This window comes from Convolutriloba macropyga, chromosome 5, assembly GCF_964194025.1.
Source record: "Convolutriloba macropyga chromosome 5, txConMacr16.3, whole genome shotgun sequence".
NCBI lineage: Eukaryota > Metazoa > Xenacoelomorpha > Acoela > Convolutidae > Convolutriloba > Convolutriloba macropyga.
The window spans coordinates 37,390,444-37,410,686 of NC_134472.1; the positions used below are offsets into that span (position 1 = coordinate 37,390,444).

The 20,243-nt window shown below is 36.1% G+C and overlaps 1 protein-coding gene across 1 annotated transcript; it reads left to right on the forward strand.

Moving 5' to 3' along the window:
- Window positions 1–244: 244 nt before the first annotated feature.
- Window positions 245–18,273, forward strand: LOC142339374 (prostaglandin E synthase 2-like). The gene is made up of 5 exons (XM_075389383.1): window positions 245–889; window positions 11,346–11,524; window positions 12,364–12,585; window positions 12,847–12,961; window positions 17,908–18,273. Exons 1-5 carry the CDS (start codon window positions 518–520, stop codon window positions 18,061–18,063), a joined length of 1,044 nt encoding a protein of 347 aa, XP_075245498.1. The 5' UTR covers window positions 245–517; the 3' UTR covers window positions 18,064–18,273.
- The last annotated feature ends 1,970 nt before the right edge of the window (window positions 18,274–20,243 follow it).

Genomic DNA, 20,243 nt, shown 5'->3' on the forward strand with positions numbered 1-20,243 from the left:
GCTAATATTGTTCTATGCACCTTTATTGTACGTGCTTTTCTTAACGCTAGCTTCTACTTGATTTGTAATTTGTTGTACCACCGCGTTAAACTGAATTCACGCTTTTCTCATTTTAGCATTTTGTATTGTTTATAGCCTGACGATGAACTCGGAGTTCAAAAACGTTCGTTAGAAAGTTTTAAATTGACAATCCTTTTTTAAATCTGGAACTCACTACCATTGTACCTGCGGTATAATTCACTACCGTTGTACCTGCGAGATACAAGTGTAAGTTTCCATGTATTTTAAAGTCGATTGAAATTTCTGATGGAGTCAACTAAAGTTCCTATTAAACAAGCTAGTACCTGGCGTGATTTCCGCTTCAGATAACCTGTTGCCTGTTAAACTTGAATAAAACTATTTGTGTGTCTGCATAAATCATTTACACATATTGTATATTTAGCTTCAGCTATCCCTATGCAGTAATACAGTCTTTTCTCTCTCTCTCCCCCTCTTGGTGTTTTCAGGTATCTTGAGTATGAGGTGGCTAGCGCTGACAACCTCAGCTTGTCTATCGCAGGCAGCTTATCTTTCCTATAAACATTTAGAACAGCGAAAAATAACGCGGACTCGGTCTTGGTTTAGTTTTGTTGCTTCGAATAGTGAGAAAAAAGAAATGGTTAACATTCAATTACCTTTGCGGAGAATAAAGGAGAATGACAAATTGGAGCTCATTCAATATGCAACATGTCCTTTCTGCAATAAAGTGCGGTCGTACTTAGATTTCTATGGAATACCATATACTCTCATTGAAGTTTGTCCAGCTTTTAAACCCGAAATGAAATCTCTAACAGTCAAAAAGAAAAAGGTCCCGACGGTCAGGATATGTGAGGCCACAGGAACTGAAACGGTTAGTCTGAAATGAAATCAAATAATTGGGATGTCCAATTGCCCTGTTTTCTTTTTCAAAATGTTGTTGGAGTTAGTGTGTATGTACTGTGTTTTAGAATGATTTGGTGAGTTCAATGAAATTTTTTTTGTAAAAGATTATAAGCTTTTTCAAGTTTATTTTAGAGTGATAGTTTCAAGTTTATTTTAGCCTAATTGTTGTGATAAACTTATCAAATAGTTTCATATTCTGCAATGACTAATGATGAAAAAACTGGCAAGGACAGAACCCAATCAACTTCAGCCCCTGGAGGCAAGGATTACTACACATCGATAGAAGAATTAATGTGTGTGGACAGTGAAGGTTTCAAGAGGCTCACTGGCAAACTAACGAAGGAATGGATCGTGTGCCTTCTCAAAGATGCAGTCTCCCATCTCAAAGAAGCTAAGTGCACAGCAAATATTTTGAATGCTGTCGATGACAAACTTATTAAGCTTACCAGTTGTAAAGAAAATCCTAATTTTCCAAGCCAACTCCTAAACTCAATTAATGAAAAACTCGATACTGCTAATGTTGTGCAACCAGGACGTTTGCCTCCAAAGACCGAGGACAACAATAATCATCAGTTACGCCTAAAGTTTATTGGTGTTTCGGAGAGCAAGATGAAGTCAAAACTTGAGCGTGATTTGGATGACAAAAATGCAGTGGACAGCATTATTGCTGACCTCGGGTCAGCTGATGCCTCTACAGGCTGTTTCGGACTTGGTAGACCTGCAACAGCTGGTGACACTCTTTACAAATCTCGCCCTAGTCTAGTAACCTTCAAAAATATTTGGGAGCGACGAAAGTGTTTAGCTTAGTCTATTGAAGTGCTTAACTACCAGAACAATAATATTTTAATAGTGCCAGATCTCTCATCAAGTGAGCGTATAGTCGAGCGGAAAATCTTGAAAAAGAGAAGAGAACTGCTTACCAATGGAATTGATGAGTCACGCATCAAAATTCGACATCTCAAGTTATTCGTTGATGGCCAGGAACAAACTACACAATGACTATCTGCAGTAAATATTGAATTGCTAAACTGCCGAGGTCTAATCAGTTTTCAGAAAAGACTCAGTCTAACCAGCCTGGTATCACAAAGCCTTCCAGATATCTTTCTTACTGAAACATGGTTTGAGAAAAACATTGTTCTTCCGAATATATTACTAAGCGACAAATATAATATAGCTTCAAGAGCTGATCCCTCAAACGGCCTGCATGGTGGAACATGTATTCTTTCTAAAACATCAATAGCTTTTACGCCCGTTAGAACTAACGAAAACCACATCTGCTGTGCGTCCTTTTCCTTGAGCCTTCCTCTTCTTGTTTGTTTATCACCCTCCACGCGGCAGCAAATATCGGAAGAATATTTAGTTATTTTAAGTTCACTTAAAAACTTGATCGATAAGTTCGAAGGACACCTCATTTTAATTACGAGCGATTTTGATGAACCTCATGTTGACTGGGACTCAGTTTCATGTGCTGATCCTGAACTCACTAAATTCCTAGATTACTTGATTAGCTGTAATTTCAAACAATCAATTGACGAACCCACTCACATTGGAGGAAGCATTCTGGACCTCGCTTTCAGTAATTTCGATGCGCTGCGCTTTCGGTCACTGAACGTAGTCATAGAGTCTAGTCGTTTTGCTGTTAAAAGCAAAATCGAGTCCCCATACTACATTAATCAGTGGTTTCATGATTTCTATTCTATGCTAACTCCCTTTTATTCCCACGAGAGAAGGAAACGCCTGTTTTACCCTTCTTTTTTTTAGCTCATATTCAATGCATTGTCTTAAGAGAGATGCGTATTCGAGGCGACCAGTACTATCTTTATCAATGCTGGAAGATCTTACAAAATCATGCGAAGACGCCATCGAACTTGATACAACCATTTTTATTGAACATTTTTTTTTCAATTACTCTACTCAGCACTGTTTTAAACTTCTCGAGACACTCAAAAGGACTGCTTCATTCCCTGCCAATATGTTGAGCGGTAACTGCAAGTTAGTAACTCCCTGCGAAAAAGCAGAGGCCTTTAACGCATTCTTCTGTTCTGTCTTCACGAAATGGGATCAGGTTTTCAATGATTACTCGGATAGAGCTCATAACTCGATCTCTTGTGACATCTACGATATAGAAAATGCTTTGTTAGCCTTGGTTTTAGGCTTCACAATGTTCCAGGACTTTTTCTTAGCACAGTTTCTAAGAAAATTTCCTTTCCAATATTTAAATTGTTTAGTTCCATCAAGGCCAATTGCACCTTTCCTGTCCATTGGAAAACTGCGTTGATCACCCCAATACACAAGATAGACGACAAAGTTTATCCGTCTTCCTATAGACCTATTAGTAACCTCTCAAAACCTTCACTGGCCTTTGAGAGAATCATCTACTAAACTTTTAAAACTTTTACCCGATCGTGAGACAACTTTCTAACTCAGTTTGGTTTTATGAAACACAGGTCACTGGTATTACAGCTTCTACTCTTTGTGCACAACTTATAGGACAACTTCGACTCTGATAACGACTCCTATATTTGTTGTTTAGATATTAGTAAAAGCTTTCGATGGTGTCCCCCACAGCCCTCTCTAGGAGAAATGAGCTTCGTTTTGCGTCGTTGGTGACTTTCTAAAGCTCATCTCATCGTACTTAACTGGTCGCTCTCAAGTAGTTAGCGTTGACGGTTGCCCGTCTTTCTCTTTACCCGTAAGTAGTGGGGTTCCACAGGGGTAAATATTGGGCCCCTTGTTGTTTATCTGTTTTTGTTAATGACTTACCTGATGTCGTGAAAGATGGCCAGCTATTTTAATACGCCGACGACAGCAAAGTTGTTAATCGCACAGCTGCTGCTCTTGAATCAAGTCTTAGAAATTGCCTACAGTGGAGTAACAAAATTTGCATGTGTTTTTATGAATCCGAAACACAATGGTCATTAGCAGATCTGTTGCTGGCACTCAAATTTCCTGTGGAAACAGTACCATTGTTGTTTTAGATACTTTAAGTGATCTGGGTGTTACCATCATTATCAATTCGAAATGGGATAGTCATATCCTGAATAAAATCAGCAAAGCGTATTTTACTCTTCTGTCTCTTAAAAGAAATCTTCCAAAAACTCTCTCGAAGACCACGAAAATACGACTGTACAATTGCTATATTTTATCTGCATTACTGCACGCCTCTGAAGTTTGGCATCCGTCAAAAGCTTCTCTCTTTAAACTAGAGTTCTTTCAAAGTAGAGCAACTAAATGGTTTTCTCATAAATCTTCCTATGTCGAGAGATTACGTGAATCTAGAATTCTTCCGATAATCCTACTTCTAGAAATGAAAGACATCCTTTTCTGAACAAACTGATATCTTGTAGATTTGATTTTCCTCTTCCGCTTGTTTCAGTTGATGATCCGAAAGGTGACTATTTTCTTCGACAGCTAAAAGTCCCTAAGACCGCGTGCAAACTAGCTGACTCCGATTTCTTCTTGAGAGCAGTAAAATGTGGAAACTTCTTGGAACGGTTCACTGAACTCGACATTTTTGAAGAACCCGAAAAGTTTAAGAAGAAGCTGAAGAAAATTTTTCATGGTGTTCTTGGATTGTACATACTCCCCACACTTTTTAAATTTTTGTCATGTTTTATCTAAAGTTCTCTATTTTTTTTGTATTTGAGCTTTCAATGCAGCTAACGAAGTATTTTACTACTACTACTACTGTCCTGCAAGCTGCATTTAAGAAAGCGTTGTGATTTATTGACAATTATATTTAAACAGATTTTGGATTTAAACCAGGGGAGTTCTCTCTTGAGTTTCAGTTTTTCCAAACTTCACTTAGGTTTCTTTTGGTTTCTGCTGTTTGCACAAACAATTAAAACACTGCAATTTAAATACAGCAGATATGGAAAACCATTACTAAAAATAAAAGTTGAAAGAGCACAAACCGACCTATCTCTTTCTCTTTTAAAAAAATCAGAATGAATTTGAAATTAAATTTTTAAAAGGGGGTTAGTTGTCTGCCACACAGAATTATTTGAAGGGTCTCTCGAAGAGTAATTTCATGCGAAGTGAAACTTGACTCGACAACCAGATAGCACACATTGATCTTTAAAAAGCCGGCCTCTAACTGATATTCTCAATCATTATTCTCTCAGTCATTATTCGGCAGCTTACAGTACCAGAAGTCAAAGGGAAGCTTTTCTAACAAGTTTCCATTTTAGTAAGCAGGAAATCGAGTACGTTTTACGAAACCTGGATACCCAAAAAGCCAATGTAACCGACAGAATCAGCAATACTGTCTTTTTTTATCGTTATCTTCTTCCATACGAATTCATTCTACATCCTTTTCAACACAATAGCAATAAATGTGTCTTCCCTATTATGTAGAAAATAAAAGTGGTGTCAATCTTTAAGAATGGAGACCGCCAGCTAACATCTAACTATCGTCTTATAAGTCTTTCAGCTGGAGTCTCAAAAATACTTGAAAAATTGATCACTTGATAAACTTTATTTGATCCTATCATCTCTACTGTCACCAATGCAACATGGTTTCCACAGAAAACTATCCAGAGTCAGCGACCTCATTCAATATCCGCACGAAATCTACCTTAATTACGATTCTGAGGACATAACTTACATAGCATGTTCATTTAATTTCAAAAGGCCTTTTACAAGGTAAACCTTGAGCTGCTTCTCGAAGTGGTACACGTCTGGAATACAAAAAGCGGGTCTCAGTCTTCTTCGCAGTTATCGTCACGACAGACACAAAAAATTATGAGTAGGAAACGTCAACTCATATGTACTCTGTGTTCATAGTGGAGTGCCCCAAGGATCTCTATTGGGCCCACTTTTATTACACATCAATTTACCTTCCTGACTGTGATATGTCAAGTAATGCGTCGGATCAAATCCTGTGACACTTTCAATTGACTTCAGACAAATTTTGCTGTGGTGTGAGAATAACTACATGTCTCTAAAGATCCGCGAAAACAAATTGCTTCCCCTAAAAGGCTCGCAAAGTATCAATTTAGGAGAATACAATTTGGGATTGACAGATAAGGTGAAAGATCTGGGCTCTAATCCGATTTAATTATATCGGATAATCTTAGTTAGACAGAACAATCCAAAAATGATTGAAAAAGGCACTCATAGCCGTCTTCAGATTGAAGCCAAATTTATCAAAATTTACTCTACCGAATAAGAGAAACCCCTTTCACTATTTACGTAGTGCCAATTAGTAGCTATGCATCTTAACGGGAAAGCTCAACAAGTCTGACCTCATTGTACTCGAAAGCGTCCAACGTAAAGCAGTTGGATGGTTTCTTTGCATCTATTCTTAGTTACAAAAATGCTCTTTTAAATCTTTGCGTCCTACGATTATCACTTTACCAGAACTTCATGTGATTATTCAATTGCTAAAATTTTGCATGGTAGCGTGGACATAAACTGTGGAGACTATATCACAATCCAGGAGAAGGGTTGTAAACGTGTACAATCAACACTAAACTTTGGATGTCACAGTTTTAGACTGAAAAAGTGCGAAACTGATTTCTGACCCAGAGCAATTCAACTAGCAGGTAGCTGCAATGGCTTCTTCAAATGTGACATTCTCTTTGATGAACAAAACAAGAAGAATCTCTACTATGAGTTTTTCTTATTGAATTACAATGAAAAAGAGACCTGCACATTGAGAATATTTGTTGATATTCAAACTGCAAACCAGTGTATGAACTGAACTTGATAAATCTAGACAAAACTGACATATCTATGTACCGGACACCCCGTATGGCCCTTCTGTTTGTCCAGAGGCCTTTATTTTTGTTATTTTAATCTTAACCTCCTTGTACGAATGTTATCGAGATTGTACTTGTTTTCAAAATAATTTGCTGCTTTTCAGGGTATTTTGCTTTTTGGATTGACTGACTACGTTTGCTAAGAATAATCGCTCTCCTGTTTTTGTTTTTGCAAAGTTCTCGTCCTGTAAAGTATTTGATTGCTCTCGAAGAGAAACAATTATTGTAAACGTGTGTGTCTTTTTTATGCAAAGTTTTCGCTTGACCGTTTTTTGACTTTTTTGGAGTGATTTTTACGCCCTTAAGGTTTTAAGTAATCTAATATTCTCTCTGCATCGCAATTTCAAGCACCTGAACTGAATTGGCGTCAATTTAATACTAAAAGTTAAATGATGAGTGCGCCGAAACTGATGCCATTTTTTTCGCTAAATCTTTATATTGGTATTTATATATTTAGCAACTTCTAATGAGGTTATTATTATTTTTATTATTATTATTATTATTATTAAGACTTTCACTGGGGAATTACACCCCGCTTTTACAATCTAGGATTGGCACGACAGTTGAATCCTAGGATTGGTTATTTGAAGCCCCTTGTGAATTTCTTAGTCCCGGTTAGGCTAATCACCAGCCTCCCCCGACTGAAGTAGGTTGCAATTGACTAGTCGGTCCCACTAGTCTTTCGAGAGCAATTCTTTTGACGTTAGTCAGTTATATTTATTCGTGTGATCTCGTGATTTGCTCTGATTCGTTTTGATTTGAACGAAGTTCTTCCAGTTGATGTTGTATCTACCTTTGATCATGTAGAAAATCAAAAGCACATGCATTTCGTGGTTTAATGAAACGGGCAATACAGAAACGCGTTTTCAGTCTTTTTTTATTGACTTTTGGTTCCAAGGTTCCGTTTTTAGCTTTTTCCTTAATAATTTTCTTCGTTTTACTGCTCTTCTATAAGTAGCACCATGAGAGATAATCGAAACAATGTCTTTTTCGCAATGAATATGGCTCTTGGTTTTGCAATTCCTAACTTTGGGAATATTTTGTTTTGTTGTGCTTAATGCTTTTAAAGCTTTTTCACACATGTCTGCATTTGATGACCAAGACATATCACTCCAAGTTGTTCCAGCTCCATATTCTGGTCGCATCTTAGAGTGTGACGGTGATTGTTCTAATGATTTTGTAGTCATAGGCATAACCAAAACATTTGGATATGATACAATCCAGGAAGCTGCTCATTAAGTATTGTTTTCAAGTATTGTTCATTTGTGTCAAGCGTAAGTTTGATTGCTCTATTATGTACGGTAGAGTCGGACTGGTGTCGTTTAGTGCACTGATTTGCTACTAAATTATGTGGAGTGTAGAGGTCTGCAAATATCCGTTTAATATTTTTGCAATTAGAAATGTGGCTAACATTGTATGTTTTTTCATGACGTTAGAGAACCGCGAACACTCTGCTTGGGATACAAACATTGATTTAAAAACTGTACTGAATTGAAGGCGAAGACTGAAGATTAAAAGTTTTGTATTTTTGCTCGTTTCAATTTTCAAGATTAGAGCGTTCGCAACACTCCGCCGGTCCCCCCTCCACCTGTCGATTTGGACCCCCTCTCGATTTGGACTCCCAACCCTACCGCCGCCCATAGCTTCACCTATCACTCCCCTTATGCTAGCAGCCCTAAGCCCCAACTGGCTGCTGTCGAAGCCAACCAATCGACCGTCGTTTGAGAGCAAATGACCCGACGTTAATCGGTTATGTTTAATTTCAGTGGTAAATCTTACGGAACATTTCTTATTTTTGAAATCATATTAGCAGTTTTTTTCACTCTCTTTTTTCATTGTATTAATGCTGAAAATGTAGGAGTTAGAAAAAATCGAAACTGTCCTATATGCTCGCTTTTGTTTTTGAAATTGATCAGCTTTCTATCTTATTACTTGGATATTCAAAAACAACTGTAATTAAGTACAGTTGGTAATCTACTTTTATCATTATTTCGTTGTTTTTTTTTTTCATTTTTTTTTACTATATTTTAATATCTCATCAAAATTGGAAAAGGAGGACCCGAGAATTACCTGCTCTAACACAACATGTCACGTACAGCTCAAATTGTACTCTTTAAGCGCTATTCTTGTTAAAAGAGATTTCTTTCTCACTTTCTCTACTTAAACAGAAAAGATTGTTAATCTGCTTTGTTCGGCTGTTGTTTACCACGCCGTTGCGATTAAAAAACGATTTCCATGGACAAGAAAACAAAAGTAACTCATCTTGAAATTAAGTTCTAGTGAGCAGCATGCATAAAATTTTAATAGAAAAATTAACAGTCTCAAAGCGTTTCCATGAACGAGAAAAATTGTGCTGTTAAAGTTCTTCGACGAAATGAACGAGAAAAAAAAAGAAGTTCAATTCAATTTCGGTCAAGTGACCACTTAGGTTTTGGGGTATAGTAGACTCAGATGGAGAGGACACTGTTTGTTTGGTTTTCAACGAAGCCAAAAGGTTTTTGTATAGTTGGAATATTTTTCTTAAAAAGGAAAAAAAAATTTAAGGGCTGTTTTGTCAACATTTTAATGCTCCTGAGTTTCATCAGTTTGTTTAATGAAAAGTAGCGTGAAGTAATAGAATAGTAACCAAATAGTAGCGGTCTGAATCCATGTGAAAGAGTATGGGCAATTTTGAAGCAACAATCACAAAAACTGAGTTCTTTGGAACAATATGGACGAAAAAGATGTCGAAATTTGACACGGTTTTTGTTAAAAACTTGCGTGAAAGTTATAGGAACAGTCTACAAGATGTTAGCGGCTAAAAGCGTACTGAACCGAAGGCGTAACAAGGAGGCTTGGTAATGTGCGTTTGCACATAATGTTCCAATCGAGGTCAACTAAATTTCTTACTGAAGTGTCTTGCTGATGAGCAAAAGGTCGACGAATCCATTTAAAAAATTGCTTTCAAATCAAACAATTTAACTAATGTTTCAATAGAGGGCCCACAGTAATCATTAAGTACTAAATCTCAATGCCTATCTACTTTCAAAAAAATTAATGGCAAAGGCAAACTAGCATCAGATAAAACCTAAACTAAACAAATTAACTTGCTTTTTACCAGAAAAGATCTAGGACCGGTCCTTATTAAGAATAAACAAAGAAAAAAAACAGCAAAGTTAAAAAATACAATTATACTTTTGGAAACAATTAATTTCAGTCATTATAATCCATAGCTATCAAATGAAGGCATTGCTTAGTTAATTGACACATTCATAAGAACCCATTGAAACTTGGTATTGTCCAGAATGTCACACGACTACGAAAAGAACAAATACAAACAAAAATCAATATGTCAAATCTTTTCGTTGAAATCATCATCTTTTCGCCAGAAACATTAAATTTAATCAAGTGCGCCTTCTTTCAACGCCCTAAGTGTGATTTGTGACTTGTCATTAATGTGATATCAGGACAGACAGCGAATAAGAAACTCTGAAATTGGCAAAATATCCAAACAAAAAACTTGTATCAAAGCCAAAAAACGATTCCTTAAAAGGTAAAACAGCAGAGAGGACTAAGTTTTTATTCACTTGTAAGAGGTTGCGACTCTCTTTTTGAGAAGACAGCGATAAACTGACAGAAAAAAAAAATGGCAGATCTCAAAAATCATAAGTTTTCTTTGAAACATTTTCAGAAGTCATAACAACCGTAAGATTTCAAAAGAATACTAAATTGATAAATTTGTAACTGCTAACGAAGCCATTTACACCTGTCATTAGTGCCATTAAATCGAAAGACTACAAAATAACAAATACAGCCAAAATTAGAATTGAATAAACATGCCGTCATTTGCACGTACAACTGATCCTTTAATAATTGAGTTTTAATTCTAAATCATTCTGGTCTGTATTAAACATCAAAGCAATTTTTTAAGGAAAAGGGTAGCGCCGCGTTACAATGCAAATTTTTAAACTTTTTTTCACTGCTGGACTGAAACGATTCTTGCGAATGCTCCTCGTCTATAAAACAAATAGTTGTTCAAAATGTTAGAGAAATAGCTGTCTTGGTAAATAGCTGTTTTTGGCATTCAAAAGTCTTAATGTATCTTAATAAATGCAACATGCATCCTTGATAATTATCTATGTAAATTAGTAAGAGGCCGCCAAATTGTTAGTTCCAGAACACTTTCTTAGGAACCGGAGTTAAAAAGGCTTCATCTGTATACAGGAAATTGTTTCAGCAGTTGTCATGTCTGCACTACCGGACGAATTGGAGCAAAGAAGCATATTTATGGAAAAATGGCAAATCTTAAAAAAATTTAGCCATAAGAGGTGGTTCAAACAGTTCAGCAACTATTTTATCTTTAAACGTAAAACGTATAATACGATCGTTAAATCTTTTATCATATTTTAGCAAAATTGTTCTAAAGTTCTGTTGAAATTACGAAAACTATGAGCAAAACTACGGTTGTGAAGCTAACGTTGACAAAATTGTAAAACCTCCGTAACTCTTCGGAAACGGGCTTTCTAATAATACCACTCACAACTATATCGATCGGCGAAAATTGAATGAATAAAGAATGCCAGTTGACCATATAGTTCCTCTCCCAATACAGTCGGTCGGAAAAACGAATTGACTAAATGAGAGAACCAGATCAAATCAATATTATTAATGGACATGTTTCAGGTTCTCCAGGAGTCATCTCAAATCATTAGTCTGCTCCATTCTTACCAAATTGATTCAAAGAGTAGTGAAACATTCTCTTCCCTTGCAGTACACTTCCGCCAAATTACAGAGAACAGCGATGACCAGATTGCCAAATATACTATTAAGAACTATGGTCTCGACAATCAGGAAAAGTTCAGGTGAGGTGAAGCTGGAACAGGTGACAGTTTGTCAATCTAACCTGGGTTTGAACATAATTACTTCCCTACATTGTAACGAAGTCATAATTGGCGTATTATGATGTTTCCGTAAGATAAATTAAGACTGCTGAATTGGAAAATGTTTTTACTAACTTGCTGGAATGTGTCCTGTCAGTTTTACTTGAATTTGCATGTTTTCATAAATGTGAACAGCATTGTTTAATACTGTCACGCTACTTTAGCGACTGTTTATTAATGCTGAAACAAGCTCGAGTGAGGCAGCATCAGCTTCGTTAATTAAATTTAATTACGAGGTGCGCATTGGAAAAAGATTAGCATTGGGTAGTAATATTTTTAGGCTTTTCAACCGTTGCGATCTAAATCTCGAGAACAATCTGGTTGCGTTAATTTTAGGCACTATTTTAGGTATTGATACTAAGGCAGACCCTTTGTGGGCACTTTTTACAGCCTTAAGGTATGAAGAGTTAGGGTTGCTTACTTCTGCGCGCGAAGTTGACTTACCTTGTTCTCTCAGACTAACCGACTCAGTAGAACATTGAAAGAATACTTCAATTATAACGGCGTATAATATAGTTAACACCGAAGTCAATGTATTGAGAATACACATGGCGTGCTCAACTATAACTACAAGACTGGCTGAAGTCAGCCGTACAAGCGCTATATAAAAGAGAATAGTGTCTTCTCAGTCTCTGATTGGTAGGAGGCGTACATTCAGTATTTCTTCTGAACTTTAGAACTTATAGTAAACTTAATCTGATCTTGATCTTTTGATTATGTTTTCATCAATTTTTGTCGAGGAGGCAGTATTTGTGGTTTAGAAAAGAACTTGAGTGGAGAAAGTGGGCGGATGACAAATTAGTGCACGTTGTGGCACCCAACATCTACCGCAATTTCGCCGAATCAATAGAGACATTCAGAGTAATCACTGCTAAAGGTAATTATGGATACGATGCCTACTGGGCGAAGCCTCTCACATTCATGGCTACGTGGTTCGGTTCTACCTTCATGTGCTTTGTCATTGCTCCAAGGCTCAAGAAAAAGTAAGTGATGAAAATTAATGATTTTTCAAAAGTTTTCATTTATAGGCATGTTATAGTAAAATTTTGCCATGCACATTAGATACCTCAATTGCAAAGAAATCATAACATGACAACTTTTTTCCTTTTATATGAATTAATTTTGGCAATAGCATTACTTATCGCCAATTAGTTTTGTCAGCAGTATGTATTCGGCACAGATTACATGTGCTTGAATTAGACTTCAATTGAACTGTTGATTGGTTAAGCTCATTCTCAATTTAGGAACAAGTTGAACGAAAACGTGCGACAGTCGCTCTATGAACATGTGAATGAGTGGGTTGCCGAGGTGGGAGAGAAAAAATTCCATGGAGGGGACAGTCCGAACTTGGCCGATTTGGTTAGTTTCGTTGATCAATAGTGACATCTGCTACTATTGACTTCATCTTAGAGTACGTATCCGTGGCTCTCAAGAAAAGTTGGCGACATTTAATTTAACCGTTTGAAGTCACGGTGGCCTGCCTTCATGTTCAAAAATAATCTTTATTTTCCGTGGGTGTTTCTTGATTGCTGCTGAACGTACACTTTTTTCGAATTTCGCCGACTGCGCTTATCCCTCCTTTTTCCTCAGTCAGGCGAACTCGTTTTTGTAATCCTCTAATCTGTTTAATTTAATGCTAAATGCGATGCGTTACCGTCATTAATTGATCCGTTTGTTCAATGCATGTATCGGACCTGACAGTAGCTGTCACTTGGTTAATCAATTCAATTATTGTCCTTTTCATTTTTTATAGTTTTGAGACTCTTTTTCTTAAATGCAGAGCCATCAATTCTAATTTCGATAAATATGTTTGATTAAAGTTAATTTGGTTTGCAGTGCTATGTATTGTAAGTTTTTAACTTTTTTGTTTCAGTGAGTTTTCTGTATTTGGCGCATTTTTTGGAAAGAAAAGGCTAAATTTAGTAGTATCTTCTATATTCGTCAACTCATATCTAAATCACCAGCTCTTTGCAAACAAGTTGAATTTCTAATGAATTTTGCTGTTGATATAAATTTGTAAATTTATTACTTAATAAAACTTTCTTGGCCTCAAGTATTTATCAACTCAACGCATCACGATTTCTATCGTTTCTTTTTTGGTACATGTTGAGGCATATTTTGGTGCATATTGTTGATACATGTTGTTGATACATATTTTGACGCATATTTATACCCCTTCCGGCAATTTGTTCACTGCTTTCGAATGTAATGTTGTTTGAAAGTTTTGTTCACGAATTTAATCTCAAAATAGTTAACGCAATCAACCGTCTTCCATGTTTTACTAAATTTAGTTTTCGTTGGCGTTTTTCGTTTTAAAAAGTCGTGATTTTCACGTGACTTCTGACTTACATTAACACATATTTAACCAAAATCAAAAACATTGAGTTTTTGCATTAAGTTATCGAAGTTTATTAGACCGAATGCTAATTAGTTTTAAGCTTAATAACTTTCAGTTTAGAAGTTGATTTCTGAATATTTAATTACTCCCAAACAAAGTTTGTAGCAATAATATTAGTCCGGCCGGTCTTTTTTATTTGATTTCTCGTACTACCAACTTTTCGTTCTGATCGTCGTTTTTGTCTGACCATTTGACTTTTCGTCGTCAAAAACGGGATAAACACGTAAAGCTCCGAAGGCATGAAGTTCTCTTTGGTATGCGATTCATCGAAACAGGGACAAAAAATTAAGGGACAGAAATTCGTGGCGTGAAGAGAGATTGAGTTTGAGTTTGTTCCCTCAATCACTTTTTTACCCACCCATCACTTTTCCCCACTCCGCCTCATTTCACCAGCAAACCGCGCTCATTACGCTCCCCTCTCCTCAATTTTTGGGTGTTTAGATTAGCTCTATAGACTCTTTTCTGTCAATTAGTTTTTATGACTATTGAAAATGAATGCAGGTAGTTTATTGGAAGCATGTGCAAATTTTTAGCTTGCTTCTAGCGCTGGACATTTGCGTTTAGTTGAGTATTCGTTCATTGGAATTGGTTTTGATTTTGTCCACTTTCTTGACAATTTTTTTGCTTGTTTGGTTTTCTAGACTGCTTTTCCGCTCAGTTGTGTGGTTTGACTTTTCGTCAAGAGAATTGGGTGAACAGATAACGCCCCAGGGGGTCAAGCTGACGTGTAGCGCTCAAATAGCATTGATAAGCTCAAAGCTGTTGAGTCAGCGGTACTTCATTGGCAATTATCGTTGTTGACTGGGACCCCTCCACATTTTTGCCACCTTAACCATTGCATCTGGCTTCCTTAATCCTAAGCTGGCTAGAACCAAATTCAAACCGTCACCTGTCATTCTAGCGCAATTCCTTTGAAGATAGTCATTTGCTTTAAAATTCTCTCAGAGCTCTCTATTTTGCTTGATAATGTGTATGATTACAAATGGAGATGTCATCAAAAGTAGTTTTCAAGTTTTCATTATATCCAACTAACTGTTCAATTCTGTTTAATTTTTACAATTAATTTTTTCTTGATACTTTTATGGTCAACAAAGTTATTGTAACAAATTTAAGACAATGCAACTATATTTAAGATTTTCTTCAAGTTATGCTAAGTTTCACCATTTCATAACATTTTTTTTTCAATCTACTAATGACCAATTTCGCTGTTCAAGCTTCTGCTGTGCTTGTTTTTGTCATTCAAAAGTTTGCATCTTTCCTGTTTTTTTACGACTCGAAGAGGAGTTGTGGTTTTCTTAAGTTTTTTTTTAAACGGGAAGTACTATTCGTTCAGACGCTGTTTTAACCTAAAGGCGAAAGTGAGTAAAATTGCCGTGTGAACTAAATTTTTCGAGTGAGAGATGTTTTTTGATTATGCGCTGCGTTTAGTGAATGACTTTTTGACTTTGAAAAGTAGTTTTTGACTGAATGGCACATACAGATAACCGTTTTTAGTCGTTTTTTGTTTAAGTGGCCCAGTTTTTTTGCTTGTAATTTTGTTTTTTGTAGAAATAATTTTTATTTGCTGCTATACTGAAATGTAAACCTCGGAAATTGATGCCAAAGAGTTTTCCAGAGCCTGAAAATGCTTTTCAAGCTCAAAATTGGCACACATTTCTTGTTTTTTTTTTAGTTAATTTTTGGCTTTTTTCTATTAATTTCTTCATATTTGGATCTTTCAGCCCTCTTTTTGTCAGTAAAAATCCCTCTGATAATATGGCAACTCCGCTTTGATTATTTTTTATACTCAACGCCTCTTTCTACCTCGATGTAAATTGTACATATACTAATATGATTTTGGTAGTATTTTCCAATTTTTGTCAGTTTTGTTTGTATTTTTGTTTTAAGTACGGAATCATGTTCTGGAGCATATATACAACAAGGAAGAAGTATGTGTTGTTTTTGTCTTAATTGCAGTGATTAGAATGTTTTGTATTGGTTCTCTGTTTCCATAATTTGAGCATTCTTTTTTTGAAAAATTAACTTAGTTTCTAAGATCATAATCCGCCGTTTGCTTTCGCGATTATTATTTGAGATTAGAATCATGATTTATTTGAGGGCAATTCATAGCCCTGTCAGTTTTTTCAGCCTATCAGTATTTTGACGATCCTAATTATTTCGGACTTTTTTAACGTTACCAAACTTTTTCAATAAAAAATTTAACGTTTCCAAACATTTTCAATTTACGGTTTTGTGAAGTTTTGACGCTTCGAGTCGCTTCTGGAATTCTTCCGGCTATGTTTTTTTTGTTATTTTTTTGCATTTGCTAGAAAATTATTTTCTCGCATGCTAGCAACTTCCCGCCGAGGCGTTCATTAGCCGGTTCCTTTTTAAACAAATCTGTCAAAACCCAACGGTTGCTGGACCAATTTTTTCATTAAAAATATATCCTTTAAATACAACCATAGAGCAAACAAAAACCGTCGGTCAGTATATTGGCATAGAAGTCTTGGGCAAGCCAACATTGGTCAGCCAGTGTATTGGTATAGCAGATATAAGCAAAAGGCTAAAAACTTGTGGAAAGTTATCCCCTAATGCTCGACAGCACTATCACTGCACAAGAGTCATGAGTTAACAGAGCAATTTTAAGCATGTGTAATTATTATATTCGGTGTTCTCAATGTTAAAAATGGAGTTAAACTGTTTCCGGGGTTAAAAATACCATTTTCGTATTCGTCATTTGTTTTCTAACACCACATGGTAAACCTTTTTTCTTATCCGCTCTGCCAATTTTATAATTTATTATGCTGACTGCGCAAATATTTATTAACCGGCGATTCCGAAGAAAACATTGAAAGTATTCATTAATTCACTCTAGGGGGTATCATAGATAGATTGGTATTTATCGAAACTTCTGAAAATTTTAGGTTTTCTGTGATCTAAGTGTTCAATTGCTCTCGATCGAGCCCAGTGCAACAGGGATACGGGGAGCGTGGCAGTTTCGAGTGCTTTTGAGGGCTAAAATGACTCACACTACAAATAGCTTTAAACAGGACAAACTTTTAAACTGCACGTTCTGGCTTTATGCAGCTTTGTTTTAAAAAGTTGTTTTTGCAAAATTTTTGGATATAGTCAAAACATATAATAATATACACTATGTACAGCATATTTTCTGCTTTTAAAGCATGATTCGGGCTTCATATGTATAATTTGCACCAAGGCGTTAAAAAAAGTGTGAAAATTGAGTTTTAAGAGAAATTTCACTCTCATTTTCTCAGCTTTAGCAGCAAAGATGGTTAAACCGCTTTGTTCTTTCACTGTTTGCATAGTTGTTAGGCCACGAGATGTCGGATTTCCAAGGGCGAAAATACAGAAAACAACTTGAAATTAAGATCCAGTGCACAGTATGCATGTAAACGTAACGTTTTGAGGCCAAAAAATCGAGCGGAAGACCCCCAAAAAAACAGAAAAAAGTTACTTAACGACGTTTTAAAAGATCCGAGAACCTCTGACTCATAATGCCTTTTCTTGCTGCGATACAATTTCTAGCGGTACAGTTAGACAAATTCTCAAAAACTATACAGTTTTTTTGGGAAATGTTGCTAAACTCATTTGCCGACAGTTTACTACTAAAATGAAAACTGCCGCGAAGGTGGTGTAATTTTGCTATTTATTTAAATCATTGCCAATAAAATAGTCTCTAATTAAAGTCTAAATTAGGCTCTTTTAACATTTTACGTTCCTAAATGAAGTTATTGCCGCTCCCGCTACAGCAAGATGAAATAAAATATCCAAACAAATTGAAGCAGGCTGCAAGAGACATGTCGATCGAAAGTAATGTTTTGGGTGTTGCTTAGTTATGTTGACATGATTTCTGAAGACGTTTGCACATCTGAAGTTTCACAATTAATGAGTTGAACTGTTTTAGGCTGTGTTTGGCGTGTTGAGATGTATGGAAGACATGGAAGCCTTTTTGGACATGTTAGAGTTCACGGAGATTGGACCGTGGTACGGAAGAATGAGTAAATTGTGTTCCAAGAATTCAAAACAGACACACTTCAGACAGACCAGCAAGCAGTCGTGACGAAATGCTCCTAAGTTAAAATGAATTTATTGACATTATTAATGCATGAGCTGTAAATTTAGCATATCCCATATGTTTTATTGCGATTCTCGAAAAATTTGACGAACAGGCGATTTGACATTATGAAGAATGAGAAATGTTGTTTAGCTATATGTATGTATTTGCGCCGTCTTTCAATTCTTTTGGTACCTAATAAACCCATTTACAGTGCATCATTATTTTTTAATAGCCGCTGTCAGCTTCTCAACGGCTATTATTTAGGCCCTCTCTTTTTTTGCAATTCGAAGAATTTGAATTGTATTGGGGCGCTGTCTTTTTTACGACTCGAAGAGGAGTATTGGAGAAGTCCTTTTCTAAATCAATTTTATTGGAGTTATTTTTGAAGAGGGAAATGAAACGCGTGAAAAAAATTGGAGTGATTTTGGTGCTGAAGAGCGGAGCGAAAAGCGAGTGGTTTTTGTTCATACCGCTATTTTTGAGAGAGCGAGAAATTGATGTGTAAAAAGATTTTCTCTAAGCGAGCGAATTTTTTTTTGTTCACGAGCGGCTTTTTAAAGCAGTTTTTTTGCAACTTTTGATGGTTGAGGTTTTATGATAATACCTCACCCCAGCAATCTAAACTCGACAGAATCGGTATCGAAAACGATATCAAAATAGAAACGTGATAAACCCACGAAGACCGTTTTTAGATGCCCGCTACTTGAACTCTTAATTATAAGTCTTATTTAGCATCTCGAATGCTTATTGGTATTATTTCTAGCCCCTGCATCCTCTCATTTAGGAACAGGAGTATATGTAACACAAAATCCAATCAAAATAGTTGGCTTCATTAATAGGCGCACAGCGATAGCTGGGGCTATTATTGGCCTTCTTTTGGTTTTTTACAATTCGAAGAGTTTGAATTGTATTGGGTTGCTGTCTTTTTTTTAAGATCTGTTCACACATTTTTATGATTTTTGAAGTCAAATTCTAGTAGTGATTTTGGTCACGCCGAAACAGGAAATGGAGCGAAAAAGCGAGTGTTTTTGCGCCGTGAAATTTTTCGCGCTAATTTTAAAGTAGTGAAAAAATGGTGTTTGAATGAGTTTCTTATGTTTAATATGGCTTGCCCATTTTTTGCGAGCTTTACATTGCGCTAATTGCAAAAGAACTTTATTCGGCTTTATGTTTCCTGGTACTATTAACAAAAATCATTAAGTTTTTCTAGTTTTTTTGTTCAATTTGTTTTGAATGCTGTTTCTATTCTTGCGTGAATTTTTTATGGCATATGTGGAGAATCAGGGTTCACAATAGTTGTTCTAATTGTTTATTCTCAAGTATGGGCAATTTTCCCCTTCGAGTCGTTTCCGGAATTGTTCCGGTTATGTTTTTTTAAGATTTGTTCACACAGTTTTATGATTTTTGAAATCCAATTGGAGTAGTGATTTTGGTTACGTCGAAACAGGAAATGGAGCGAAAAAGCGAGTGGTTTTGCGGCGTGATTTTTTTGCTCTAAGTTTAACGTAGAGTGAGAAAGCAGTGTTTGAACAGAAATTCACTTTTTCGCTTAGTGGTTTTTTGTTCACATGCGGCAGTTTCACTTTGATTTTTTCTGTTTTTCTTTTTCGATTTTCTAGATCGGTTTTTTTTTCTAAATGGTTTTCCCAATTTATTCATAGTTTATTCTAGGCCTGGTTTTTTGTTTAGTCAATGAAAATTCTTTGAATTGTACGTCAGGACTTTTCCTGCTGTTTTTTTAAATTCGCTTTACCTTCTAATCACGTTTTTCGTTAAACATAAGTCATGATTTTTACGTTTGACTTCGCACTTACTTCACTAACTGGTTCATCGTAATGGACTTTAAATTCTCTCACGCATTGAATTACGCAATATGGTGAAAACGGTCAATGTCAAAAGAGCAAAATCAAAAGAGGCGGGATAAACCGATAAAGCACGGTCATTAACTCTTAGTGCATTAGATTATCAAAGTTCATTAGAGTGCTTGCTAGCTGACATAATTTTATAAGCCCGATTTAAGTATAGTTTAGAATCTAACCGAAACGGCCCGCCAAATTGGAACACTTTTGACACTGAAAAAAAAACAGAAAAAAGTCCGTCAATTCGTCTTTTTTTCTTCTCTTTCAATCTCGATGTGCAGCAAGCCTGTCAACGGCGGCTGTTTTCAGGCAATCTGCAGGCTA

What these genes read in the sequence shown, in the direction of transcription:
- LOC142339374 (XM_075389383.1), top strand. Translation starts at nt 518, where the DNA reads ATGAGGTGGCTAGCGCTGACAACCTCAGCTTGTCTATCGCAGGCAGCT. An exon ending in GACAATCAGGAAAAGTTCAG is followed by an intron (nt 11,525 to 12,363) that starts GTGAGGTGAAGC and finishes TTTGTGGTTTAG; the next exon opens with AAAAGAACTTGAGTGGAGAA. An exon ending in GTCCGAACTTGGCCGATTTG is followed by an intron (nt 12,962 to 17,907) that starts GTTAGTTTCGTT and finishes GAACTGTTTTAG; the next exon opens with GCTGTGTTTGGCGTGTTGAG.